Source organism: Osmerus mordax, chromosome 6, assembly GCF_038355195.1.
Source record: "Osmerus mordax isolate fOsmMor3 chromosome 6, fOsmMor3.pri, whole genome shotgun sequence".
NCBI lineage: Eukaryota > Metazoa > Chordata > Actinopteri > Osmeriformes > Osmeridae > Osmerus > Osmerus mordax.
The window spans coordinates 18,723,211-18,751,043 of record NC_090055.1 but is presented as its reverse complement, the minus strand read 5'-3'; the positions used below and the strand labels follow the sequence as shown (position 1 = coordinate 18,751,043).

General features: G+C 51.3%; 1 protein-coding gene across 1 annotated transcript in view; it reads right to left on the bottom strand.

Moving 5' to 3' along the window:
* Positions 1-5,246: 5,246 nt before the first annotated feature.
* The window catches only part of LOC136944061 (transcription factor HIVEP3), a 40,376-nt gene continuing 17,789 nt past the window's right edge, over positions 5,247-27,833 (bottom strand). The window contains exons 2-9 of the mRNA XM_067237626.1: positions 15,563-17,874; positions 15,177-15,457; positions 12,879-14,984; positions 12,221-12,480; positions 9,585-9,760; positions 8,975-9,082; positions 7,218-7,843; positions 5,247-6,854 (exon numbers count right to left, since the gene is read on the bottom strand). Coding sequence (XP_067093727.1) covers positions 6,186-6,854; positions 7,218-7,843; positions 8,975-9,082; positions 9,585-9,760; positions 12,221-12,480; positions 12,879-14,984; positions 15,177-15,457; positions 15,563-17,528 — 6,192 coding nt within the window. The 5' untranslated portion in view covers positions 17,529-17,874 and the 3' untranslated portion in view covers positions 5,247-6,185. The remainder of the gene's footprint in view (positions 6,855-7,217; positions 7,844-8,974; positions 9,083-9,584; positions 9,761-12,220; positions 12,481-12,878; positions 14,985-15,176; positions 15,458-15,562; positions 17,875-27,833) is intronic.

Here is a 27,833-nt window from a genome sequence, read left to right as displayed (position 1 = left end):
GGTCAGATTAGCCCGGTTCACCGGGAGGGGAGTGGAGCCGGGACTCTGGATTTCTCTGGTGAAGTTGGGACACGACTGACAGGTTGAGCCTCTCAATCATCGATAGGAAAATTAGGCAAATGGCTCTGAAAATGAGCCAACTGTACATGGAGCTGCCAGTCACGGGCTGGGGATGTCAGGGGCTGAGTCAACTAGAAAGTGCATTTCCTGCAGAAAACGCGTTGGAATGCTAAAAGGTGAAATGATTATTTTTTTATTGCTGAAAATACAGAAATGAGAAAATAACCGCAAGCTGAAATGAATTTCAAAAATGTGTGTTTCACACAAAAGAGGCAGTGTGGAAACTGAACTGCATCATCTAGCTGAAAGTATAGTGCTCTTAGTCTTTTAATGAGACGAGTTGACTGAATAGCTGTCTTGTGTCACTAATCAGCTAATACCAATCACCTGTGTAAGAGACTGAGTGGCGTGTCTGTGTGGTTGCCACGGTGATGGTGCAGCTATGATTGCTAACGCGCTGAGGGTGAGAGAATAACAGAAATTTTCCTAGAATCCACACCTCACACAAGTTAACCTAGACGCAAAACTGTACGTCCAATCCAAAAAATAAGGATACTTTCCGAGACCCAAGACTCTGCCGAAACCAGAGATGTCCTTTATATGTCTGTGCGGTCAGAAATACGACTCTACCGGCAGTTTCAAAAACGTGTTCCTTCTGCTTTCCTGGTGCGTGTCTGTTTGGTTGCCACAGTGATGGCGCAGCTGTGATCGCTAACGAGCTGGGCAGAGAGAATAACATACATTTACCTAGCATCCACACCTCAAACAAGTTAACCGAGACGCCAAATCCCAGGGGGCCGCCATAACTCTACACAAATGCATTTCATTTCCGCCGGAAGTGGTTTGCAAAGCGTCTGCCGGTGTAAACACAGCGATGTTGATGCTAGCGTGGGATCACGGTTCTACTACTTTGACATACTTGTCGTTTGACATTTACTACTGGATAAGTTGCCAACGTCGTCGCCATACTTTTAAGTACATTTTAGAGTAGATTTATAGTTATAAAGCTTTTGCCAGTCCATCATTTTGTAGCTTTTAACATGGAGCAAAGGCAATGTCAGAAGATGACTTTAGTCGGTAATTCATTAGAACATTTGTTGTCTAGCTCTTCAATCTCTCAGCAAAATGTAGGCTAATTATTTGGCTAAAGGATGTCACACGTATCAGACAGAAGTTGTTCTATAAATTCGTAGCCCGACATTAAAAACATTTATAGTCGGTTGACTGATCGCTTTGTTGTACCCAGTCAAAGGAATAAACACACAGGAACATCATGAACATTCAATGGTCTTGCCAGTTATCCTGGCAAAACATGTAGCATAATGTTCTTTATTTATTGCCAGGACACGGTCCAAGTAGCCTAGGTATACATAACATTGAAAGCTAATTCGTTTGGAATTTCTAGGCTATTGATGTTACATGTTGATGTTCAGCCTATTCAATTTAACAACTTCAGAAGGACAAGACAGGCAGTACACTGTTATCCTTATTTAAGTGGCTTGTCACTGCCTGAAGTGCCTACTTATCTATCTATTCTTCCTATGAACCCGATTATGACTGCTTTAAACAAGCACCGGTTGGCTACACACCTCATGCCGGGCTTTTACAGATGTGTGTATTGGCACTTTGAAAGGTTTGAATTATTATATCAATGTATAATTATTAAATCCACTGCAACAATAGGACAAAGGAACACCAACAAAATGTGAATAGCCTACAAACAATAAGCATACTACTGTAGTATAACTGTAACAGGCTAGAGGCGATTCTAGGTTTTAAAACTGGCTGAAGCAGCATTCCAACAATAATAATATGAAGAAGTTGAATAAAGATTCAAAGAACAATACTTGAGGAGTCAGGTTGTGTCTGGAGGTTCGGGCTCAGGGTGGTCGCTTGTTGGTGAGACGGGGAACACTCAGAAGGTTAGGATCTGGGTGGGAGAAGGTTTCTGTAGGGGATAACTCTCAGAGGAGTCCTGTTACGATATAAAAGACAAAGCCTTGTTTTGTTGTGTTTTGTATTGAATTTATCTTGATTTTGAATTCTATACTAAACATGGTTTGGTATCACTATACAGTCATTTCTCAGAGAACTGGGTTGTGTATTTTTTGTGTTCCAGACGTATAAAAAAGATTTTGCACGTTCATGGCAACTTACCTCACAAAAGCAAACAGTTTTTAACTGTACGGCTATTTATTGTCCCATGTTTAAAGATGTTCTCTGGACAAGCTGGAAAATAACTCGAGACACCCGGCGTGGAGTTCTACGGAGTATAGACTGATTTCACAAACTGGTACTTTTCTTTCTAGACATTGTAGTCCTGCGTCTCAGTCATGTTTAACAGTGACTCACAAAAGAACAAAACAATGTGCACAGTTTAATATAAGAGCAGGGGTTGGAAGCAGGGCAGAAGACTAAACACAGTTGTCAAATGTGTACTGTAGTTAACTGGATGATAAAGTCATCTTTAACCCTTGTGTTATCTTCGGGTCATTCTGACCCATCAGTCATTGTGACCCACCGTCGTATTGCGACAAATTTACCTCATACAAAAACAAAGTGAAGCATTTTCTTTTAACTGTCGGGCTGTCTCAGACCCCCCACATTGGAATGGTTAAAATAAAATTATTTTTATTTGTTTTTGTATTGGGTAAAATTGGGTAAACACAACGATGGTTCGTTATGAACCTTTGGGTCATGTGACCCGAAGGCAGCACGAGGGTTAAAAACGTTGTAATCCTCACAGATGAGCCAAAATCCTCTCCGTCTAAATCAGTTAGGGGATGGGAGATTATCACGCCCATCCATCAGGATTTACAGAATCACCTGTCAGAGATGCAGATAACCTATGAGATATGTGAGACGGGGAAAAAAAACCTTCACTGTGTTTCCCTTCTGGGAAATATGTGGAATGTGTGACAAGGGGATGAGATCTACGCACTGCTCCAGAGCACGAGAGCAAAGATTCCTTGTCACATTCCTGACCCGGAGGTTACGAGTTCACCCCTTCAGAAGGCCAGCTGCTTCAGCCTTCACAGCTAGGCAGATCACCAGAGCGCATTCCAGATCATTCCAGCACATTCCTGATCACCCTTGATCACCCCAGCACATCCCTGATCACCCCAGCACATCCCTGATCCCCCCAGCACATCCCTGATCACCCCAGCACATCCCTGATCACCCCAGCACATCCCTGATCCCCCCAGCACATTCCTGATCATCCCTGATCACCCCAGCACAACCCTGATCCCCCCAGCACATCCCTGATAATCCCAGCACATCCTTGATCATCCCCGATCACCCCAGCACATCCCTGATCCCCCCAGCACATCCCTGATAATCCCAGCACATCCTTGATCATCCCCGATCACCCCAGCACATCCCTGAGCACCCCAGCACATCCCTGATCACCCCAGCACATCCCTGATCACCCCAGCACATCCCTGAGCACCCCAGCACATCCCTGAGCACCCCAGCACATCCCTGATCACCCCAGCACATCCTTGATCATCCCTGATCACCCCAGCACATCCCTGATCCCCCCAGCACATCCTTGATCATCCCTGATCACCCCAGCACATCCCTGATCACCCCAGCACATCCCCGATCACCCACAGCATATTCCAGAAGACAGCTGTCTACAAAACAAGGATATCAAAGACAAACGGCAGAGGAAAAGCAGAAGAGCAAGACAAGCACTTGATGCAGCTACTCCCATCTCTCTGGGACCCCCACAGCAGGCAGTGGACTCAGTATCTTCCCTCCCCTTGTTTCTGCTGGTGAAGACTCTATTTATCTTTCATTAGGAAAGCGTGATCTCCACGCATCGTTAGTAAGCAACCCCCCACTTTCTCCGCCAGGCCAATCAACTCCTTCTCCTCTCTCTCCTCCCTTCTTCTATTTGTGACACGAGGACACTTTAAATAGAGCTCCTCCAGATGGCTTTGTGATGTTTTCTGAGGAATGTGAAGCCACAACAGCCTCCCCCAGCGAACCTTTGATGGGCCGTCATCACACACAACCTGCTTGCTGTGCCGGCCTTTACATAATCCAACCGAGGCCCTGGTGTGTACTATGCACTGTCATTTTACGACAGCAGAAACTGTTAGACAACAGAAGGCGAGGTGGCTACACACACCGTTTTATATGAATAGACAACGGCATGGAAATTGGTTGGACGGCAACGCCAGTTTGGTAAATGATTGCTGTTTATAAGAGCAGATGAAAGGGTTCATGTTTATCCCAATCAAAGCGTATTATCTGAGATCTTTGATTTTGTAATAGAGCGTGTTTCAGGTTATACAAACAGAAATGATTAGTATGGGTGAACTTGAGCCATATTTAAACACACATTCACACCGGGGTTTATCAGATTCTCACTTGAGATCAGTTTCCAGCTCCTGGGTGACTCGTTCTATTATGATGCCCCTGTGAGGAAGGACTGCTCGCTGTGGAGAAGGACCTTCTTGTTCTTGACAAACCATCAACTATCTCTCCAGGACACCAGCGTCGTCTTGGACAGGCTGTACCGCAGCCCTGTGCCAGTCATGTTCTTCCAGGAAGTCATATGACTCAATGGAGACACCTAGTGATGTAGCGCTACAGTCAGAGATGGTGACGGGCATGGATCTGCCAAGGTCTTCAGTCAGTGATGATCTGCCAAGGTCTTCAGTTAGCAATGATCTGCCAAGGCCTTCAGTCAGTGAAGAGCGGTAAAGGAAAGGATGTCTAGTTGATGCTGAGAGACTTAAACTGAGAAACAAAACTTGTGCTTTAAATATGATGTGTTTTCTTCTTCTGATCAGGATAATAAAAAAACTAGAGAATATATCTACCTTTGTCATGGCATATTTTGAATATCTCCTGCATGCCACCTCCAAACGCCTTCGCAGGAGGAAATCTCTTTGCCCGCGGAAGCTCTGCTGATCCACACAAGGGGGTTGATAACACAGGGAAACCATAAAATGTGTCCAGAACATTGCCTCCAGAACTCCCACTCTCCCCGCGGCCTCGCTCCCCCCCCACGCCACTACACTCACCCAGGATACAGGAAGTCTGTCGCCCCAGCATCAGGTCAGCAACGGGTCAGCAAAGATTGGAAATATTATTTTTTCGAAATGAATGAAGTATTCAAAACAACACAGGAAATGTTTGAAACTCAGTTATGACACAGAGGACTTGCCGGGAAAGTTTAGTGCACTTTTTTCTTTTTTTTCTTTTTTATTAGTTGGGAGACGTAGAAATTTGCGTTGTGTGAAACAGGGCACTTGATCCTCCTACAGTGACGAACACACCGAGACCTTTCATGTCTCCCGCTCCTTTTCAAGTCAAAGAGAACAAAACAATAAAAACACACAGATTTGGGACTCAATAACAATGCCATGGTTCTACCCCTCCCCTTCCACGGAAAAAGTAGAAAAACACAACAACAGTAATAATACAGTGAATCATCTCACATAACAAATAAATATGGAGTACTCGTCTCTGTACAGAGATATAAGTTCGAATTCAATCTTTCCAATACAAAATATGACTTCAGTGCATTTTCTTTGCGAAATTCTCCAGCTAATGCTTCCTGTGAAGCGGTATCATGAAAACCTCGTCTCCCCTGACGACCAACAACCCTCAGGATCCTGACACCCCTACAGCAACCCCTCTGAACCCTCGTCTTTCAACTCAACAGCCCCTTCAGGCTGTCAACATCTCCAACACACCTTGACATAAAGGCACAAGTAACCACGACAGTCTGAGTAATACTGGACAAAGGGACAAACAAAAATGGAAATATCATTATTATTGATTAAAGATTTTGGTCATTTACAAATGTACTCGTATTGTCTTTACATAATATATTCAAATATATATTAAGATAGCGGTATCAATAAAGATACTTAGAGAGAGGGTATATATATATATATATCTATATATTTAGATTAACAGAAATATTATTGTCAAAAAAGAAAAAAGTGCATCATATACCAAACCTGAATATTGCAGAACAACAAACGTTTAAGTTAACAATTGTATTGAAAACTGTATAAAAAACAAAGCTGTACAAAAAAATCAAGTGTAGCAACCAAAAGAAAAAGCGAAAAAAGAATGGTCAATGTATCGAAGGGTAAAGACTAGTAAGTGCTCTGGTTTGGACTGTCTGAGGCTCCACCTTCACTCCCTCCCTCCGCCAATCCTGGACCGGTTGATCTGGGCCACACCCCAGGAGGCTCCTCCCCCTGAGACAGTCCCACCTGTGATTGGCCAGGGGGCGGTTCTACCGGGCTACCTAATGGCCAGGGTTCCGTGGTCTCAGCGGCTGACCTGTGTGAGTGGGAAGAGCTATGCAAGCTGCCGTATTGCTTCGCGTCTGTGGTCTCTGTCTCGGGATTGGATCGTCTCGGGGCTGTGCCCGAGACACGCAGCCCTGATTGGCTGCTTCCTGCTTCCTGGCTCTCTGACCAGTGGTCCCCGGGAGTCCTGAGCCCTCGTGTCCTGGAGGTCCCGCCCCAGGGCGCCTCCCTCCACCCCAGGCCCAGGGATGGCCTCTCCATCAGGGAGGAAGGGGAGGTGGTGGTGGGGTGGGAGCAGGCTCGGGGCTGGACCATCTGGATGCCTCCGATGGGGATCATCAGGTAGGGGACCCTGGCCTGCTGGGAGTGCATGGGCAGGTGGCTGAAGAGGTGGCAGGTGGACAGTGTCTGGGGGGACGGAGGGACGGGGCTCTCGCTGAGGGACAGGCGGAGGGCCGGGGGAAAAAGGCAGGCCTTTGGAGGAATCAGCTGTGGAGTACCGCATCCCTCCTGCAGGGGGAGCAAGAACACCAAGGTTCCCTCAACTTTCTCAACTTGTGTACGCTGTGCCGCTTCCACTGCAGTTTTTAACAGGCAGCAGACCAAACCGGACCTGCCAGCAGAGAATTCAACTCCATACATCCTCCAGAAGAGGAGAAAAACATTTGGTAAACACAACGCTGGGAAGAGTATTGTAGTTACAGCTTCAGACCATCAGCAGCCCCTAAAATTAGTATTTACCTTCACACAAGGCACTTTGGATCGTGCTTGGGCATAATCGCACGTCATTTTTACAATTGGGGTGTTAAGAATAGGCCTTGACCAACAGCATACCAAGATAACCAAACCCAAGAAAGACCCAGAAGGACTGACCTGGCTGAGGCTCCCCAGGGTCCGAGGGCTCTCCCAGGGAAGGCAGGATGACGGCCTGGGCTGCCCCCCCAGGGGTGAGGGGGCGGCCCGGGCCAGCAGGCTTGTCCGGTAGCGGCTGGGGGACAGAGGCTGGAGGGGGGAGAGTGGGTGCAAGGGAGAGAGGGTTCTGTTGGGGGACGGCCCCCGTTCGGGGGAAGGAGAGGGGTGCCGGCTGGGGGAGGACAGGTCCAGCCTGGGGGAGAGACTGCGGGCGGGGGAGCAGCTGTCGCTGCTGGGGGAGAAGGCCCTGGGGGAGGGGCTCCAGCCCCGCCGGGGGAACAGCGCCCTCTGGCCCCCGGGGGAGGAAGCACGTCCGCTGGGCCACAGTCGCCGGGGAGAGGGCTCCTGGCTGGGACCGGGGCCCATCCGCTCCTGGGTGGGGCCGGGGGGGCCGTGCTGGGAGCGCCCGCTGCTGGTGGAGCGCCCCCCGGTGGAGGGGCGGGTGTCTGAGGAGCTGGAGGAGGGCGGGTCGTCATGGGACGAGGACTCCTCTTCCTCGTCCTCGTCGTCGTCCTCTTCCTGGTCGGAATCGTCCACGTCGGAGAACTGGTGCTCGGGCCTGCCCGGAGGCTCCTCCCTGTCTCCTCCTGGACCAATCAGAAGCACACGTCCTTCAGAACCCCCAGTAAACGTTCAGCAAGAAATATTGTTCCAACTCCTCCCTCAACTGAATTCCGTTCGACGATAACTCGGCTCAAAGTCAGACGACACCGAAGCCCTTGAAGCTTTGCCAAGCTACGCAAACACACACCTATGCGTACACACGGAGCACCACATTTCCCTAACACAAGCTGAAAGTGCACAAAGAAGAGAAATCAGACAAAGGACAACAAAGTCGGCCATTTATCAAACCAACGTTAAAAATAGCAAGCGAAGGGTCCGACAAGGTTGTCATCGAATAGAAATCGTGAGGCAGCCTTCATTCACAAACTCTGTCGACAGCTCTCTGAATGAAAGGCTGCTTGAATGGCGTGTCCTTGGTCGCATTGAGTGCAGTCTGCTGGCGAGAGGGGGCGGGAGAGAGAGGGACAAGAGGGGAGAGAAGAAGGGATGGGCGGGTGGCATTGAATCTGTAGGGAGAGGGAGAGAGAGGGACAAGAGGGGAGAGAAGAAGGGATGGGCGGGTGGCATTGAGTCTGTAGGGAGAGGGAGAGAGAGGGAGAAGAGGGGAGAGAGGAAGGGATGGGTGGGTGGCATTGAGTCTGTAGGGAGAGGGAGAGAGAGGGAGAAGAGGGGAGAGAGGAAGGGATGGGTGGGTGGCATTGAGTCTGTAGGGAGAGGGAGAGGGGGCGGACATGGCTGTCTGTTTGAAATGCTGCTCAGTACAAGAGCCTCGAGAACACATTTCAGCAGCCCATCGGCAGCAGCAACTGGGACAAAAGCAATGCAACACGCTCATAATTTATTCATATTTTGTCCGGAAGGCATTTTCATGTGTTTTTTTTTCCGTTTTGTCTTCAGGAAGGCTGTCGCGAGGAACAGACCAGGACATGAGAGTTACGTAAACTCTCAATCTTGGCTTGGACAGAAGAACCCTCTTCCTCCTCATCCACCTCCAGCTCTTCCTCCCTCCCTCTCTACCTTTTCCTCCTACACCTCCTCCCCCTCCCCTCCCCCTCCACAGTACCTGTTGTCTCGCTCGATGGTTCCTCCTCCTCCACCTCCATCTTCTGCTACTCCCCCCCCTCCTCCCTCCCACACCTCCTCCTCCACAGTACCTGCTGTCTCGCTCTCTGGCTCCTCCTCCTCCATAGACGATCCGGACTTGCCCATCACCTGACACTTCTTCCCATGAGCCTTCGACTTCATGTGTTTGGTAAGGTTCCCTGGAGGGAGACACAGAGAGATGTGACACTGTACTACATTACATTACATTACATTACAATACTTAACGCTACTCAACACTCAAAAGTACAATACAATGCAACAAAAGCAATAAACACTGTATTATACTACCTTAGCAACAGCAATGGAGATCAATACCTAGATAGACCCTGGATAAGAAAGGATGGATGCAAGGAAGGACTGACAGCCAGAGACAAACAGCAGAGTGTACGGAGCCTATGTACTAGAGACCGTCCATTCGTCTGTCTGTCAGTCAGACAGCCCCTCCCAGGACACCAACAAGGACACTCAGTCGGACCACAGGCGTTTGTGCAGCACGAATACTACGTAACGTAAGGATTCCGCATGCGCCTTCATCCAAAGTGAAGTACAAAAAAGAAAGGGGGGGGTTGGGGAGGGGATTTGAACCTATGACCACCGAGCCATACCCACATCCACAGCCAGGGGACGATCTGTGTGTGGTTAGCCCCGGATCCTGCTCACCTTTGGTTTTGAAGGCGAAGTTGCAGTGTTTGCAGACGTAGGGCCGCACGTCCGTGTGCGTGCGGATGTGCTTCCGCAGCATGCTGGGCTTCTTGCAGCGGATGCCACACTCGCCACACACGTACTTCCCTCGGCCTCGACCCCGCACGTACACATAGTCCTCATTAGACTTGTACCTGAGGGAGGGAGAGGGACGGGGAGAGAGAGGGCAAGGGAGGGCGGGAGAGGATGGGAAGGGAGAGATGGAGAGAGAGGAGGGAGGGAGAGAGAGAAAAATAGAGGGAAGGGAGGGAGAAAAAGAGAGAGAGGGAAGGGAGGGAGAGGATGGGAAGGGAGAGATGGAGAGAGAGGAGGGAGTAAAATCAAAGCAGTAATACAGAGAGAGAGAGCGCAAGAGAGAGGAGGGACAGCAAGAGAGAGGGATGGAGAATGAATGATAGAGAAGGAGGGAAAGAGAGAGGGAGAGAGAGATGGGTGAAGATAGCATCTTTAAACAAAGGTTTCTTTTATAGCAGCAGTAGAAGGGGTAGTCCCTCCAAACCGACTTCCTGTGTTTCCCCCTGCAGTCCCCACCATCCCAGCTCCACCCAGCACAGACAGACAAACACCAGCCTGTCTGCTGCAGCCTGGGGGTGGCCTTAGCCAACAACAGCACCCACGAAAATGAAGGAAGGGAAGCCTGGTTTCAGCCAATGGCTCGAAATAGGCAGCAGTACATAAAAATCAGACTCCACATTTAGCTCTGCTAAATTGTTGTTTATACGCTCTGCTAATGTTTACCGAAAAAGGCTATTTGTGAAGATACTGGAACAAGCCATGTTTTGCATCCAGACGGGCTGTCCTCTACACAAACTGCAGCGTCTGTCTTCCATCAGATAACGAATACATGCTGCACTATTTCCCTGTCTGCACGATTTCTCTGCGGTGAACGTGTCTGTGAGCATAGTCTGAGGAGACAGAAACCCATCCTGAACAGCCACAACATCACATTTCAAAACAGAGAAAACTTGTGTGTCTCAGGAGAACGCTTCTAATGCGTTCAAGTCCAAGCAGTCAGCCGCACACTCGCATACAATTGGTGTCACAGCTAAAAATATCCCTCTCGCCGCGCAGGTACAGTCAAACTCCAGTTCCACACATTTCCTCTTTGATCAGGGAACACTCAAAGCATCCCTAAGAGGATGCAGATTGCAGAAAGATTGATGCCCTTGTTCAACGGTCACAAGGCAGACAGTGATGAGAACGTTTATCTATAGGGCCAGTAACCAAGAAACACATGGCAGTTAATGTGCTATTTTCAGGTATAACAGTGAAGTAACACAATTTGGAGTCAATCACGTCCATGCAAGTGCAAGCTGGGCCAAATGTCAATGACACTATATCATTTATATATGTACTGAATGTACACACAAGATCAAATCTATAATCCCAGATAGATGTTATTTCACAAAGACTGTGAGACAAGTCCAAACTGTAAAAGGAAAAGTACCTACACTATAGTATCAGTCTTTTCTGGTGGGAAACCAAGGAGCATTCAGCTAACAGCGTCCTACAAACGTAGCCTGTAAGTAACACACCGACATAGTCCCCTCACAGTTCCTTCGGTTCTAAGAGAAGCAGATTGAGTGAGGAACAACTGTTGTGTTCCAGTTCCTTCAGCGGGGACTGGCTCAGGATGAAAACATACAAGTGATTAAAAACACTCGGGCGAGCTGGCTGACGTGTGCAGTAATTTACCAGAAGCGTGTTTAGTGTTGCCACCGGGCATGTGTCTGAAAAACACAGTGTGAAGGACAGTTCCTGTCGCTGGTTGTGAGTGGACATGAGAGGCAGCCTGGAGATAATGAACGCTGTTTAGATGTGTGGGAAATCGATGGTGGCGGATTGGAAAGTGTAGGTTTGCATGACTAAATCACACAGAACATGAAGAGAAGCAGACAAAGAGGACAGAGAGACAGAGACAGGGAGAGAGAGACAGACAGAGACAGAAAGAGAGACAGAGAGAGAGAGACAGACACTGTACCTCTCTCAGGTTAGTTAGTGAGTGGGAGAAAAGCCAGATTCAGAGAGAGATAGAGAGAGAGAGAGAGAGCAGGAAATGGTGTGAGGCAGTCAGACAAAGGAAAGACTGAAGATCGGCTCTCAACGAGGAATACTTGATACACACCTACACCCACATGCAGACACACAGAGGCACACGCACGCACAAACACACACACAGCAATTAGATCAATATTCACACCCGGGATGAGAGGTGCTGGACTCTCTCATCTCCAAAGCTAAACTGCAGCTGTGAGGAAGCGATCCACACACTAATGAGGATCTCCTGAAACGAGTCTGGAGGAAAACTGAAGTCTGAAGCCCCCTCTCCCCCCCTCCCTCTCCCCCAACCCCCTTCCCCCCACTCAACCTCCCCCCATGTTTCTCCAAACCCTATTCCAGAAGCAACTGAAGATGAGGTAGTTCGTTTTGTGAGTGGAACATGTTCTGCGGAGTCCCTGAGGGCAGTAGGAACTCAAATGCTCCCTTTTCAAGGTTACAACGAAGAGAGGAATATGCTGTTCATTGACATGCAGATCCGTGTTTATCACGAAAAAAATACATACAAAAATAAACAGGAAACGTCTCTCTCTTACCCGCCTTCGAAGATGCGGAGACGAGGATGGGGAGGGGCCTCGCTGTGCTTGGACGTGGAGGCCCCTCCCCCGCTGTGACGAGGAGGGGGAGGGGCCTCGCTGTGCGTGGAGGCCCCTCCCCCGCTGTGACGAGGAGGGGGAGGGGCCTTGCTGTGCGTGGAGGCCCCCTCCTCTTCTCTCTTCTCTTTCTTCTTCTCGTCCTTCTCGGGCTTCCGCTGCTCCTTCACTCCGAGGGAGGCGCTGGGTGGGGTAGCCTGTACCTACACTCGAGACAGACACAGGCAAATTCACCAAGGCTGAGCCACGGCCACCACATTAACAGACGACAGGGGAAAATAAAGTTCATGTCAAAACTCCATATCATCATTTGACAAAATATTGTTTCGTTTTTTTCCCCTCTTATTTCCCCTCTTATATCATTTCCATTACATTCGACATGTTTTTCCTTGGGCTTTTACCGAAAGACAAATAGTGCGTGTACAAAGTACAGCAGAAGATCAAGAATCAAAAGTGCATAGTTGTAACAGTGTTCCAGTGGTCAGAGTCAAGGAACGTTCTGAATGTTCCAGCCAAGTAACACCATCTCAGCTACAAAATACACAAGGCACCAAGCTCGTTCCCCTCCCTGCGGTGGGCTCCATAGTGCTGATATACTTACCTCTGAGACGCGTGGCTTTCTGCTGTTGGCGGGGACCAGCTTGCTGGAGGCAGCACCCGGGGCTGTGGCCGTGGTGTAGGTCTCAGAGCTGTGCTGCTGCTTGGAGCGGAGCAGGCCCAGGGCCAGCCGGGTGCTGAGGCCCGGCAGGTTGGGGTTGTGGACGCTGACGCTCCAGGAAGAGTAGACAGAGTCGTGGGGCTCCCTCTGGGCCGAGGGGTTGGGCTTCACGTAGTTCAGGTAGCACCAGCTGACCGAGGTGGAGGTGTGGAGGCTGGGGTAGGAGGACGGCTCCTGAGCCTCGGGGTTCCGGGGCTGTGGGGCGCTGGCCTGCTTGGTGACCTCCTCCTCTACCTTCTCCTCCTCCTTTTCTTTCTTTGGCTCAGATTTTCCGGGCAACTCCTCCTCCCTGGCAACGTCCGCCTGCTCTGGCACCACCTCCTCGCCCTCCTGCTCCTCCTTCACAGCTGCGACCTCCCCTTCCACCCTCTTCGGAAGTTCCTCCTTGTGATCCCCCGTTTCCAGATGGCTCCCAGAACCTTTACTCTTCTCTTCCTCCTTCACCCTCTCCTCCACCTCCCGCTCCTCCACTTCCCGCTCCTCCACCTCTTCCTCCTTGGCCTCTTCCTCCTTCACTCGTTTCTGCTGCCGCTGGGCCTCAGAGCTGAGCTCCAGGCTAGCGGCTGGGGAGAGCATCCGCTTGCTGCCCCCCGGCCCCAGGGGACCGAAGTCTTCCCCAGGGCCGGGGACCAGCTCCAGGGGCAGGGACAGGGGCAAGTAGCTCTTGAAGTCCGGACTGGGCAGCTTCAGGTAGGACCTCTGCAGTTTGTCCTGCTCCAGTTGCCCCATGATGACCATGGCCGTGCAGACGATGGGGTCTTGCGAGCGGGCCAGGATCTGGGACAGGGTGGTGTACACGGCCCTGGTGTAGGTGGGGACGTGGGTCTGGAGACGCACTGGGACCACCAGGGACACCACGGGGGTCAGCTGCTCCATGCAGGTGGCGATGGTAGGCATGGCGGCGTGCTGGTTGTAGGGGAGGGGGACCAGGGAGTGGGAAACGGGGGCGGGAGAGATGGAGGAGGTGGAGGGTCTGGCCTCTCGGAGGGCGGGACGGTGTGAGGGCATCTGGATGGTGAGTCCGGGCGGGACGGGGAGGTACAGGGCCTGGCCGGTCCCAACCCCACTGGGGAACTGCACGGGGAGCAGGTTGGAGAATGGGTGGAGAGGCATGCCTACGCGCTCTGCCATGTGGAGCTGTGCCGGGTGGACGTGAAAAGGCGGCGGGCCGGTGCGTGTGTGCAGGAAGGCTCTGTGGATGATCTGGGTGGACAAGACCTCGGTAATGGCTGTGGTGGCAGGCAGCAGCTGGGCCAGAGGCCCTGGGGGGAGCGGGTCCTGGCCCTGGGGCCGCAGGGGCAACAGGGCCTGGGGGAGAGGCAAGATCTGGGGCTGGAGCAGTTGCAGCGTCTTCCCAATGGCCTCCGTGCTGAGTCTGGAGGTGCCGGCCTCAGCTTGGAAGAGGCCAAGGTGGCCGGGGAAGGAGGGCCCAGGCTTGGGGCTCCCACTCCTGGGCGGCTGACCCCCGGAGGCCCCCTCGTCCTGCTCTGGCTCTCCCAGGGTGGCGTGCTTCACCAGCAGGCACTTCCTCCTCTCCTTCCAGGCGGATGCAGACTGCTGCGGGGAGAGGGAGCCGTAGTCGAAGGACTTGCTCCTGGTCTCCACGACCGGCGCCTGGCTCTCGGGGCTGGCCGGGGCTTGTTCCGAGGCAGAGCGTCGCATCTCTTTGGAGGGTTGGTGGAGGTGGTGTGAGTGGGAGGCCGAGGGCACTGTCAGCATGTGGGAGCCCTGGATTCCGGAGCCCCAGGGCGCCCCCTCAGGCTTGCCCGGGTCCTCCAGGGAGGGAGAGCGGCTGGAGGCGTGAGAGATGCTGCTCTCCTGGCTGGGGCTGCGGGGGAGAGACACCGACTCGAAGCTGGACTCCCTGGAGGACTGAGAGGCCTCGGCAAGGCGGAGACGCTTCTTCTTTGGTGGCAGCTTCTCTGCGGGAAGCTGGGACAGACTGTGGCTCCTCTGAGGCCACTGGAACTCCTCCACTTTCTCCATCTCCTGGAAGGAAGGACGAGAGAGAAATTATCCATCTCATAATCTTCTTAGGACATCTACAGTGTCACATAATATTGTTATATAACAGGGCTATTAAAAAGAAATTAAAAAGAATCGTAGAGGGACCAAGCAAATTCTGTTGCTCACTCAAACTCAATTTCCCAAGCACTCACACCACACAACTGTTTACCACACCTTAGATGAGGACGCCATTGCCGGGGGCGACACGGACGGCATGTCAGCATCAGGCTCCACGGTAACTAGAATCTCCGGCACTTGTATGTTGTGTTGGCGGACCAGGCGGGATGTGGCGGGCAAGTGCCTGGGCTCTGGCGGCTGCTTTGGCTGGCCCCCCTTCCCTTCCGCCTCTTGACTCTCCATCGAGAAGCTCTCCTGCTTCTCGAAGGAGCTTGTGTGCTGGATGACGGACACGCCCTTCCTGTCCTGCTGCTGGGGATCGGCCTGGGAGGGGGCACCTGGGGAGACAGAACCACGGGGGTTACCATGCTATCGCCACAGGGCGGAGGTATCAATGCAAAGTTTCCAGTGAAAGAACCGATCGGCCGATTTAAAATACATGCCTGAGAAGGTTTGGCCATGTTCCGGTCTGCTTGGCACTGAGGTGGGGGGGGCAGGACTGCAGGGGCTCGGGGGGTCTTCCTCCAGGCTTTCCTCCTTCCTCCTCTTCCTCACCGCCATGGCCAGCGCCCGGAATTTATAGTGCATCATCTGGGGGCGGTCCCCGCGGATTGCCCTGCCGCCGGCGTCTTGTTTCGGCTGCTCCTGGATGGGCTGACCCGGGCAAAGCCTGGTGTGCGCCTCGTAACTGTCTCTCTGGTTCCAGCGGCCCCCGCAGGCCTCACACTCATACAGCCAGTGGCCCCGACTGCCCTCCGGCTCCTGCTGCCTGCGAGATGGTTCGCTTCCTGTCCCCGGGGATGAGGATGAGGGGCCCGCCTCCTCCTGGGTGAGCTCAGCACCCGGGGGCATCTCGATGGCGGGCTGGCGCCTCAGCATGCGCTGGGCGTGGCCCACCCTCATCTCCGCCACCATCGCCTGCTGCTCGTCGAAGGACTGGCTGAGACGGAAGCCCTTCGGGGGGATGGCACAGCTGGCGGGGTCCCCCTGGCTGGCGCAGGTGGGCATGGAGTGGCTTCTCAGCAGAGGCACCGCGGTGGAGCACACCTGGATCCCGGACGGCTCGCCATCCGGTCCGCCGGGGGTCCCCAGGCCGCTTGGGCCAGGGGCGTCGCTTTTGGGCTCGAAGACGTACGGGTCTTTGGAAGGGGAGGCGAACTTGGGCGACTCAAGGCTGCTCTTCCTGGAGAGGGAGGAACGTCGGGGCTTGACACTGTCGATCTCACTGGTGTCCACCACCGCCTCGTTGATGGTGATGAGCTTGGTGATGTGTTCGATGACCTGGGTCTTGGGTACACCGAAGGGGAGGCCTTTCTCCTCTGGGCCCGAGGATGAGGGGTGGGGATGGGGATGGGGGTGCAACTGGTGGGGGCTGCGCCGGCCGTACTTCCCCAGGATGATCTCGGCGTAGGTCTTGACGTTGGCACTGGGGGGGCTGACCTGGGACAGCTCGGCACTGCCATAGCTGGAGAAGTAGCCGGACTCTGTGCTGCCTTTACTGCCAGGGCCCAGGGAGGAGGAGGAGGTGGAAGAGGACGAGGGGGGATCGTCCGGAGAGGCCAGGGGCCCGCGCTTCCTCTCGCTCAGCCTCATGGCCAACCTCTGTTTCACAGCCTGGGAGTCCTCCAGCCGGTGGCTCTCCTCGGGGCCCTGCTCCACGCTGCCACTCCTCTGCTGGCCCTGCCTCTCCTTGGCGGCGGACGAGGCTTGGTGCCGGCCCGTCTCCTCCTCTGAGTCGGTGCTTTCGCCCTCCGTGGGCTCTTCGGGGTCCTCCCCCTGGGCCTCGGGCCCGCTTAGGCTGGGCTCGTCACGGCTGGAAGCCAGGCCGGCTTTAATGCGGTGAGCGTGGGACTTGCGGTGCTTGTACAGGTTGCTCTTGGTCTTGAAGGAGAAGCCGCAGGGGGCGCAGGGATAGGGCCTCTCGCCCGTGTGCGAGCGGATATGTTTCTGAAGGACGCTGGGCTTGGCACAGGGTCGCCCGCAGTAAGTGCAAATGTATTTCCCCGGTTTCGGGGGCTTCTTGTCTCCTCGCTTGGGCTGGCTGGCCCCCTCCGGGCCCTCCTGCCCGGCCTGGGAGGAGCCCCCGTGGGGGGGGCATCCTGTGGTGGAGAAGGGGACGGGGGAACCGGAGGAGGGCGAAGGGGAGGGGAATCTGCAGCCCGCAGAGGGCCCTGGGGCGTCTGAGGCCTGCCATGCTGGGGCTGGACCTCGGTGCTGCTGCATCCGGAGCAGCAGGTCTCCCCTTCGGGGCTGGCGGTGGTGGGGGCGCCCCAGGGCCCCGTGGACGGGCTGGGGGTTGGGGGGAGGGGGGTGGGGTGGACGGGAGCCCGGTGGGGGCTCATCAGAGAGAGGCTGCTCTTGCCTTCCGGAGCGTTCCCCATCGGACGGACGGCTGGACTCAGCCTCCATAGAGTGGGGAGGAGGCCTCACGGACACAGGGGGTCGAGGGGCCTCATGGAGCTAGCCTGGGAGACGCATGGAGGCCTGGGGCTGGGGAACAACTACTCGCAGAGAAAGGTTTCGCGGGAGAGGACCTCTTTGGTGCAGGCCAAAAGTCATTCAAGAGGACCAAATAAGACATCATTAAAAAAAACCCTGGAGCGGCGTGGATGCAGGTAAACATAGATGCTGAGCGATAGGCGGGCAGCTGTGTCTCTGCGCGCCCTGAGCCATCTTGACAGCTCTGCTGGGCTTCTCTCTCCTCTGCTCTGCTCCTTCTCTCTCCGCTCCTCCTCTCTCCGCGGCTCCTATGAGGCTGCACACACAAACACAGAGACGAGCACTTGTGAGCCGGAGAAGGGAAACAAAAGGCTCATACATCTGTTGCATCACTATTCGTTATCACCACCGTACCATGACAGTGTGTCACTGTTGACTGGAAGATCCGGATGAATTAGGCACGTATACCACATTAGGCCACCCCCACGACGACACGCTCTGAGTGTCAGATAATGCCTCCCAAAAAGACGTGCGAACAAACACGTCCCGATGAAGGTGGGAGCTTCCAGTCATTAGTATCCAATCGAATCCCACGCTGACTAATACGGCAGGCAGAGTGCTGGGCTGAGTGTTCTAATGAGAACGTTAGTCAGGTAGCATAAGCAGCGTGTTAATGCTGCCTTGCTCTCATCAGGACAGGCTCTACCTGAGATTGGCCGGCGATACACTTCAGTGTGCTGCTATTCAGTGGGTAAGACCGCTCTATCTAACTGTGCTCAAAGACATGTTCTGTGTTAAAGGGGGGAAAAAGCACTTTTAGACTCGAACCGCTAGCATGCTAATACCTTAGCATGCTAATACCTTAGCAAACAGACACACACCCCACGGATGAACAAACCCAGAACAAAACCCACGACCTCCATCCTCTCGCACACAAACACCACCAGGGCTGTACAAATAAGCATGTCCGACACTCTCCCTCACTGAGATATGCCTCTCCAGTAGGTTACACAAGTAAAAGGATCTCAGTCTCGCACACAGCCTCCACACTGAGAAACTGGCCTCTCTAACTGTTTCCTGCTACCGACGGGCCGTGTGTGTCTCTGACCTCGCCCTTCTGGGTCGAGACAGGGTTTACGGTACGCCGTTCTACGCTGGGCAGACTGGAGCTACGGAGCAGGAGCACCCACCAAGAAGACCGCAATGTCATGGCACCGAGTCAAAGCAAACGTTGGAAATACAGCCTGAGCTTGTCTGATCTGGCGCTCGACGTTGAGGGGCAAGAGGGAGGAGGGGAGGAGGATAGGCTGTCGTTTAGTGAATCTAGGAGACCTGACAGCCTGTAGCTTTCAGCGAACCCCTCGTGAACTGCTGTGCTCCACACAGCCACTAGGGGCAGTATCAGAGCGGGAGGAGAGGACAGAGTCTTATCTACACATATCTTCTACTAAACACTCCACACAAATATTATAGTGCGACAGCCAATAAAAACCAATTCAGGGAGCAGCCTGAGCCAATCAAAACATTTTCGCTGAGCTGTCGTAGCCAGCCGCAGACAACCCCAGCTGAAGCTCATCTACTGACTCAATCATCATAAGAACCTTCCACTCTCCTACTCGCCCTGTCAGCTCCTAGTTCTGTGTGTGTCTGTGTTTACGTGAGGGCTTATGTGTGTGCTTGTGTGTATGTATGTGTGTGTATGATGTGTGTGTGTCTCTCTCTGTTCGAGACTTTGTGTGCGTGTCTCTATGTTTGTTTGAGTGTGTGTCTCTGTGTGTATGTGTGTTTCTCTGTTTGTGACTTTGTGTGTGTATGTCTGTGTGTGTGTGTGTCTCTGTGTGTGGACAGTTGTAGCTGAGGTAAGTTATGTGTATATCAGATATGTCAGAGCAACATCATACTTAGATATACAATCACAAAAAACGTGCTTCAGTAATTCAATTTCCACAAACATAGTTCAGCACTGTATACAGTAATATTCAGAAAGCTCACAGATGAGATGGTGATACTGACAGAGAAAAAGAGAGAGAGAGATAAATCAGATGAAGAAAGAGAAAGAAATACAAGGGTGTGAGAGAGACGAGAAAGTGAGAGATGGAGAGAGACCTGGGGAGTGATTCAGTGTTCCGGCTGCTAGGTAAACAGCTCTAACTGAAGACAGCAGCGGAAGTGCCAGTTGTGGCGTGGAAACCCAGACAGGTTTTTAATGAGCCACAGTTTCTCTCTCCATATGTTGCTGGAAAGGAATACAGCACAATCTGCCTTCATTATCAATCAGGTTTACAGTGAGAAAAACACACACACACACACACACGGGGGAAAGAAACATGCTATCACTATTGTTTTGGGAACGTCTTGTCAGATTGTTGGGTCTCTTTCCACCAAACCACCCCCCCCCTTCCCCCAACATCTGCTGGGGGCTGATCTTCTAAACTCCTCAAAAAAAGGTTTGTAAACGTTATTTCGGTTGATTATTCTTCCCCTTCAATAGTAGGAATTGGTATTGTATTTTATATCGTTGGAAAGCCTGATTAGTCACCTTTACAACGAGGTACAACTTGTAAGGATCGTGCATTCGTGGAATGAGCAACACAGCTAATCGTGTGGCCCCCAAATAAATGCCAAAATCCCCTGCAATATTCTTCTGTTGGTATTCACTCTCGTTTTGAGCTTCAAGTGGGATCAGCTTGGGCGTGCTGTACGTGCCAGAGTGACCAACGCAAACATGTTGGCTAACTTGCGACAAATCCTGGTTGAGGAATGGGAGGCCATCCCACAGCAGTGTGTGACCAGGCTGGTGACCAGCATAAGGAGGAGGTGCCAAGCTGTTGTGGCTGCGTATGGATCTTCCACACGCTACTGAGGTCCCTGACAGTGTAAAATGAATAAAGTATAAAAATGGACAATATGTGTGGTTTTTTTCTTATTACTGTGGGAGAGTGCAATCATCCAATCCACCAAGCTACTCAAAACAAGAGTGAATACTAACAGAAGAATATTGCAGGGGATTTTGGCACACGTTTGTTTGGGCGGTTACCTGTGTTGCTCATTCCACGAATGCACAATCCTTACAAGTTGTACCTCGTTGTAAAGGTGACTAATCAGGCTTTCCAACAATATAAAATACAATACCAATTGGTATTATTGAAGGGGAGGAATAATCAACCGAAATAACGTTTCAGAATTTTTTTGGAGGACTTTATTTGGTGTGTAAAGCACAGCCAGAACATGCTTTGATTACAGACACACCACAGAGCAATTACAAAGGACAGAAAACTGTACCCATAAGAAATCTCTTCTCCGTCATAGAGAATCTCGTGGCTAGACATACGAGGGCTAGCTACATGAATTCAAGCTGCAATACGTAACATAATCATAGAAATTAAAATATGGGAAATAGCGCCTCCAATTCTGGACTGAACTTCTGCGCTTTCCTTCAGCTCAAGTTTGATTGAAAGTGGCTTCACAAAATAAGCCAATTAGGAAAGCCCGCCTCGTCGAAGGCGATTGGCTGTAACAGGACTGCTGGAACATAATTGGCTGGAAAGTAGCGGATCGGTCCAAAAATGTGAAACTGGCACTGACCTGTCCGTGTAGCGAAACAACCTTCACATGACCTCATTAGCTTACACAACTTGTTTATAGAGGACAAAACCTTTTTTTTTTTTTTAAGAAATTGTGTCCCTTTAACTAACTTTCTGATGTAAAGCTAGACTACTGAACAAGTTGAGGCACTATAGAGAGCTACTACTGGTCTACCCTGAGCCGTTCATGTTTAGCATGGACCAGCAGCTAAATGAGATGAGACACACTTGTGAGACGACAAAAGCAGAAATATGCAAAAGAGAGAACGGAGGGAGAGAGAGCATGAATAAGCCATGGGAGAAAAAAGAGATGGAGAGAGAGAGCGGGAACGAGATGACAGAGTGCGAGACGGAGAGATATAATGAGTGGAGTGGAGACAGGAAAAGACAGGTTGAGTGGGAGGAAGTGAAAAAAGAAGTCAAGTGCGTAGGAGGGTGATAGAATGTAGACAGACAGAAACACACAGAAACAGGAGAGGAGAGAAGGGCAGAGCAGTGGAGAGCGGAGCAGAGGGGAGGAGGGGAGGGGAGAACAGGGGAGGAGAGGAGACGAGGGGAGAGGAGAGCAGAGCAGGGGAGGAGGGCAGAGGAGAGGAAAGCAGAGGAGGAGAGAAGGGGAGAGCAGAGCAGAGGGACAGGCAGAGCAGTGAAGAGTGGAGCAGAGCAGAGCATGGGAGGAGAGGGGAGCAGAGCAGAATTAGAGCAGATGAGCGGAGAAGAAGGGAATAACGAGTGTCTCCTCTTCCTGTTTCGTGTGTGAGCACAAGCAGGCCGTCACAGTGTAAAGCCTTAATGATCTCTGGCATGGTATTGATGCAGACCTTAAACAGGGCGATTAGAAGGCTTTCCAGAGGGGGAGAGCACCGTGTGCATTATTCATGGGAGTCTAGACTAGGAGCTCGGAACAGGGAAACACGCCATCTGAGCTTTGCCAGGAAGATCAGGGGAATGCCTGCCAGAGTCTGCACTAAGGTAGCACATCACGCCCACACACACACACACACAAACAAACAAACAGTATATACATACAATACACACACACATACAGTATATATACATACACACACACACGTTCTCCTGTATCCAGTATAGATGTATTGTATGTAAGAGCGTAGAACTTTCTCCTCTCCCATACATCATACATCAGTCCAGATCCACTCTGACACAAAGCATATCAGCCAATTAGACCATGAGGTGACATTATACTTCCTGTTCATTCACAAGAAAGTTCCCCATTTCTCTCTCTCTCTCCTTCTCTCCTGCCCTATTTTCTCTTTCAGACAGACAGTAGGCTATATACTTTACAGTGCAAGCTAGGTTTGTCACAGCAAACCAAAAAATTGGGTTTCCAATAAAGAGGGGAACAAAAGTTGGCTAAGGTTCCATTTAAGTTATAAAACTGTCACCAAAATGGTCAACATATAGTGGTTGGCAAACAATCTACAACATAAATAAGAATCAATAAAAATGGTTGGGTTTTTGAACTCCCCCAAAAAAACATTATCGTTGCGAAACTAAACAATGTCGAATATTTAGCTGGACCTATGGATCATTTGTTACAAGGAGTATAGCCTAACTGACAGTGTTGCTACAGTAACCGAGTTAGTTAGCTTTCAAACTGTGTCAAACAGCCGTACCTCTGTAAATTATGTCTGGCTAAAACAGAACCAGTGAACCGAGGCACTCTACTCGTCTACGTGAGTCGCGACAGGAGACGGAACATTTTGGACGACGTGAATTCCTCCCCGCTGTAATCAGTGAGGGTAAGGCATGGTGGTTGACACCGTTCTGATAACAAGCTCCGCGGTACGAACGTACAGTTAGTGAAGTCACCGATGCAGCTGTGTAGCAGGGGCACATTCCTCAGAAAGGAGTTGTCAAAGCGAAACCCTGTAGCTAATATTAGCCTGCGGGTGTGTAATGGCGAGTCCTGATCCAGGCAGAATCGTAGTGTGTCAGTGGCGTGTCCATACTTTTGTCTGGGGTGGCCCAACTGGGTCACTGACTTATGCAGGGGTGGCATGACGTACACACACACACGCACACACACACACACACACACCACATCTGAATAGCATTAATTTATTATTTGTCTCCACTACCCATATCTACTTTAATTACTAGCATTACAGTTTCTCAATTCTAGTCTATTTAAAGGTCCCATGACATGAAATGTTCACTTTAGAAGGTTATTTAACATTAATGAGTTTCCCTAGCCTGCCTTTGGTCCCCCAGTGGCTAGACATTTTCGATAAGTGTAAACCAAGCCCTGGGTGTTCTTCTCCGCCTTTCAGAAAATGAAAGCTGAAACGCTCGGTTTTGAAAATGCCGTTTTTATGACGTCATAAAACCGAAGGTTACCTCCCCTTTTTCTGCTTTGCCAGCACAGATAATTTGGCCCACCAATGAGAAAATGAGCTACGACCGTGCCAGCGCGATTTTGGTTTTCCTGGAGACATCATGGCTTGCAAACGCCTCATTGCATTTAAAGCTACAGACACAGAAACAGCACGTCCTGAGGAAAGCTCATTGTGGGACTGCTCGTAGTGTCTGTAATTCTGCACCAAGGCTGAATTTCGGGAAAGAAACTTCAGATACAGTATTAGGGGACCACTAAGGCATATATAAAAGCATCCAAAAACAGCATGTCATGGGATCTTTAAAAGATAAATAGACCTACCAATCACAACACAATGGCACCATACAAATGTAATATACATGTTCCATACTTTATTTAAAGATCTTGTACTTCTAATAGTAGGCTACATACAAAAAAACTACACTTTCAAAGGGTTGCCGTCATAATGATAATAATGCTCTCATGATCCTCTGACTGGCTAGCACTGCTCTCATGGTCCTCTGACTGTCTAGCACTGCTCTCATGATCCTCTGACTGGCTAGCACTGCTCTCATGATCCTCTGACTAGCTAGCACTGCTCTCATGATCCTCTGACTGTCTAGCACTGCTCTCATGATCCTCTGACTAGCTATCACTGCTTTCATGATCCTCTGACTGTTTAGCACTGCTCTCATGATCCTCTGACTGGCTTGCACTGCTCTCATGATCCTCTGACTGGCTAGCACTGCTCTCATGATCCTCTGACTGGCTTGCACTGCTCTCATGATCCTCTGACTGGCTAGCACTGCTCTCATGATCCTCTGACTGGCTTGCACTGCTCTCATGATCCTCTGACTGGCTAGCACTGCTCTCATGATCCTCTGACTAGCTAGCACTGCTGTCCTGATCCTCTGACTGGCTAGCACTGCTCTCATGATCCTCTGACTAGCTAGCACTGCTCTCATGATCCTCTGACTGGCTAGCACTGCTCTCATGATCCTCTGACTGGCTAGCACTGCTGTCCTGATCCTCTGACTAGCTATCACTGCTTTCATGATCCTCTGACTGTCTAGCACTGCTCTCATGATCCTCTGACTGGCTTGCACTGCTCTCATGATCCCCTGACTGGCTAGCACTGCTCTCATGATCCTCTGACTAGCTATCACTGCTTTCATGATCCTCTGACTGTCTAGCACTGCTCTCATGATCCTCTGACTGGCTTGCACTGCTCTCATGATCCTCTGACTGGCTAGCACTGCTCTCATGATCCTCTGACTGGCTTGCACTGCTCTCATGATCCTCTGACTAGCTAGCACTGCTCTCATGATCCCCTGACTAGCTAGCACTGCTCTCATGATCCTCTGACTGGCTAGCACTGCTCTCATGATCCTCTGACTAGCTAGCACTGCTGTCCTGATCCTCTGACTGGCCAACAGACAAATAGCTAACAAATATCTATTAACGCAATAAGGCCAGGTGTGACAAATGTGGAATCCCCATACTCCTTGAAATGTGGTCGACAGTCCTTCGTCTTCTGTTGATTTATTGATAGCTGTTACTCAACGATTACCGCCCTGTTCAAAATCCCAAACTTTCTCTGGGTTGTTGGCAGGCTAGACACTATTCTGTCATATTACTGCCACTCAGGTTTAAGATTGAAATGCACCTATAAATGGCAGGTTGGTTACTCCCTACAATTCCAATTCCAAGTTCTGCCAGATAATGATCATAGGTTACGATAGCGGGGTGGCACCTCGGGTGGCCAATCAGATTCCAGGCCACTCCCTGAACACGCCCCTGAACACGCCCCTAGATCTATGTTTGTATTCAAGCAAATTCCAGTATCGGTGTAGTACTACTTCAGCCTCACATAGTATAGTCAGGGTGTTGGATGAGTGTCTATAGTGATGTTGGTTTGCTGGTTTGTGTTTCAAACGTGTGTGTTTATGCAGGTGTGTGATGGGAAGCAGTCCATGGATTACATCTGTTTGTGGAGAACACACAGCAAATAAATGGTGTGCTTGTGTGTGCGTATCTGTGTGTGTGCGTGTGTGTCTGTGTGTGCATATCTGTGTGTGTGCATGTGTGTCTGTGTGTGCGTGTGTGTCTGTGTGTGCATATCTGTGTGTGTGCATGTGTGTGTGTGTGCATGTGTGTCTGTGTGTGCATATCTGTGTGTCTGTGTGTGCGTATCTGTGTGTGTGCGTGTGTGTCTGTGTGTGCATATCTGTGTGTGTGCATGTGTGTCTGTGTGTGCATATCTGTGTGTCTGTGTGTGTGTATGTGATGTGTGTGTGCGTGTGCGTGAGGGGGCTGCTCCGTCAGCAGAAACACAAACAGTGATGCAGGTACTCAGGGGAGTGAGCAAACCCACGCAAAAAGTCCATCTCCCTCTCTCCATCTCTTCCTCACTCTGTCTCTCCCTCTCCGTCTCTCAGTCTCTTCCTCTCTCTCTCCCTCTCTCTTCCTGTGTTTCTCTATCCCATTCTCACCCTCTATCTCCCTCTCTCCACTCCCACTGATGAACACACTGGCTGCGGTCTGCTGAAAGCCTCGCCATTCAGGAGAAAACCATAAGGGGTCTGTCTATGGGGCGGCGTACCTCAATGTTAAACACAGCCGCAATTCTGTCAAGGTGAGATCTACGAAAATGTGAAGCATTTCACGGCAAACCCATCTGTAGGTAGCTAGCTAGCGTCGGTTAGGAGCTGTGAAGCACTCCCCTAGGCTGTACTGTACTGCCACAACTGTTAATGAACGTCTGCAGACACTATGATAGATGAACAGTCCCAGCCTAGTTTGTTCTCATTTCCTCATCAACAACTGACTGTGCTTCTCCGGCTGGTAATGATGGATAAGAATATGGGCTAAACATGAAATTAGCTAGTGCCTGGAGAAGAGATAAACCCACTTAAGTGCTTCTTTAAAAAATCGGCTGTCTTCTTCCCCCCGTCCCTCTAACTGGCGGTAGCCTGGTGCTGGTTCCCATGGAAACCAGCCTACTCTGAGCAACGGCAGATGGAGAGGGAGCTGGAGGTTCTAAATTTATCTCCCAGCATCCTCTCTGAGTACAGACGCACGCTGGCAAGAGGAAGTGGCGGAACAGCCTGACGTCCGCACGCTCCAGCTGAAAATCGTGACCTCTGACCTCCTGGTGTTCAAGGGTTTGCTACAGGTCAAAGGGTCCGTGTCTGTATCCGTGTCAGAACGATCTTCTGCACATCTCCCTGAGGAGAGGAGAAGCTCTGAGCGCTGGCAGAGAGACACACCGGAGATTGGAGGAGCTCTGAGCACAGCGCCCGGTGTGAAACAGAAACTTGTGTGGTTCGCGGCACTCTGGGCTGTGGACCACAGCAGCTCCAGTCCAAACCCTTCAGCTATAATGCTAAGCAGATTCAGGATTGGGGGGGAGAAACCACCATAAACCGCCATTTTGTCGCACCGTACTATTAACAGAACCCAGAGGATGGAGTTTCTCAGAACCAGATGGAGGATAGCTGCACACTCACCCGGGGTCATTACCACTGTGGTGGGGAGACACTCACTGGGGGAGCTGTCTGAAACAACCACATACCCGCCCTCGCTGCCTGCCTGCGGCTGCCTGGATGTGACTGACTGGTTGTGACTGTCTGGTTGTTACTGCCTGGTTGTGGCTGGCTAGTTGTGGCTGGCTGGTTGTGGTTGCCTGGTTGTGGCTGGCTGGTTGTAGCTGGTTGTGACTGTCTGGTTGTTACTGCCTGGTTGTGGCTGGCTAGTTGTGGCTGCCTGGTTGTGGCTGGCTGGTTGTGGCTGGCTGGTTGTGGCTGCCTGGTTGTGCCTGCCTGGTTGTGGCTGCCTGGTTGTGGCTGGCTGGTTGTGGCTGGCTGGTTGTGGCTGCCTGGTTGTGGTTGCCTGGTTGTGGCTGGCTGGTTGTAGCTGGTTGTGACTGCCTGGTTGTGGCTGGCTGGTTGTGGCTGCCTGGTTGTGGCTGGCTGGTTGTGACTGCCTGGTTGTGGCTGGCTGGTTGTGGCTGCCTGGTTGTGGTTGCCTGGTTGTGGCTGGCTGGTTGTAGCTGGTTGTGACTGCCTGGTTGTGGCTGGCTGGTTGTGGCTGGCTGGTTGTGGCTGCCTGGTTGTGGTTGCCTGGTTGTGGCTGGCTGGTTGTAGCTGGTTGTGACTGCCTGGTTGTGGCTGTCTGGTTGTGGCTGCCTTGTTGTAGCTGGTTGTGACTGCCTGGTTGTGGCTGGCTGGTTGTGACTGCCTGGTTGTGGCTGCCTGGTTGTGGCTGCCTGGTTGTGGCTGGCTGGTTATAGCTGGTTGTGGCTGCCTGGTTGTGGTTGCCTGGTTGTGGCTGGCTGGTTGTAGCTGGTTGTGG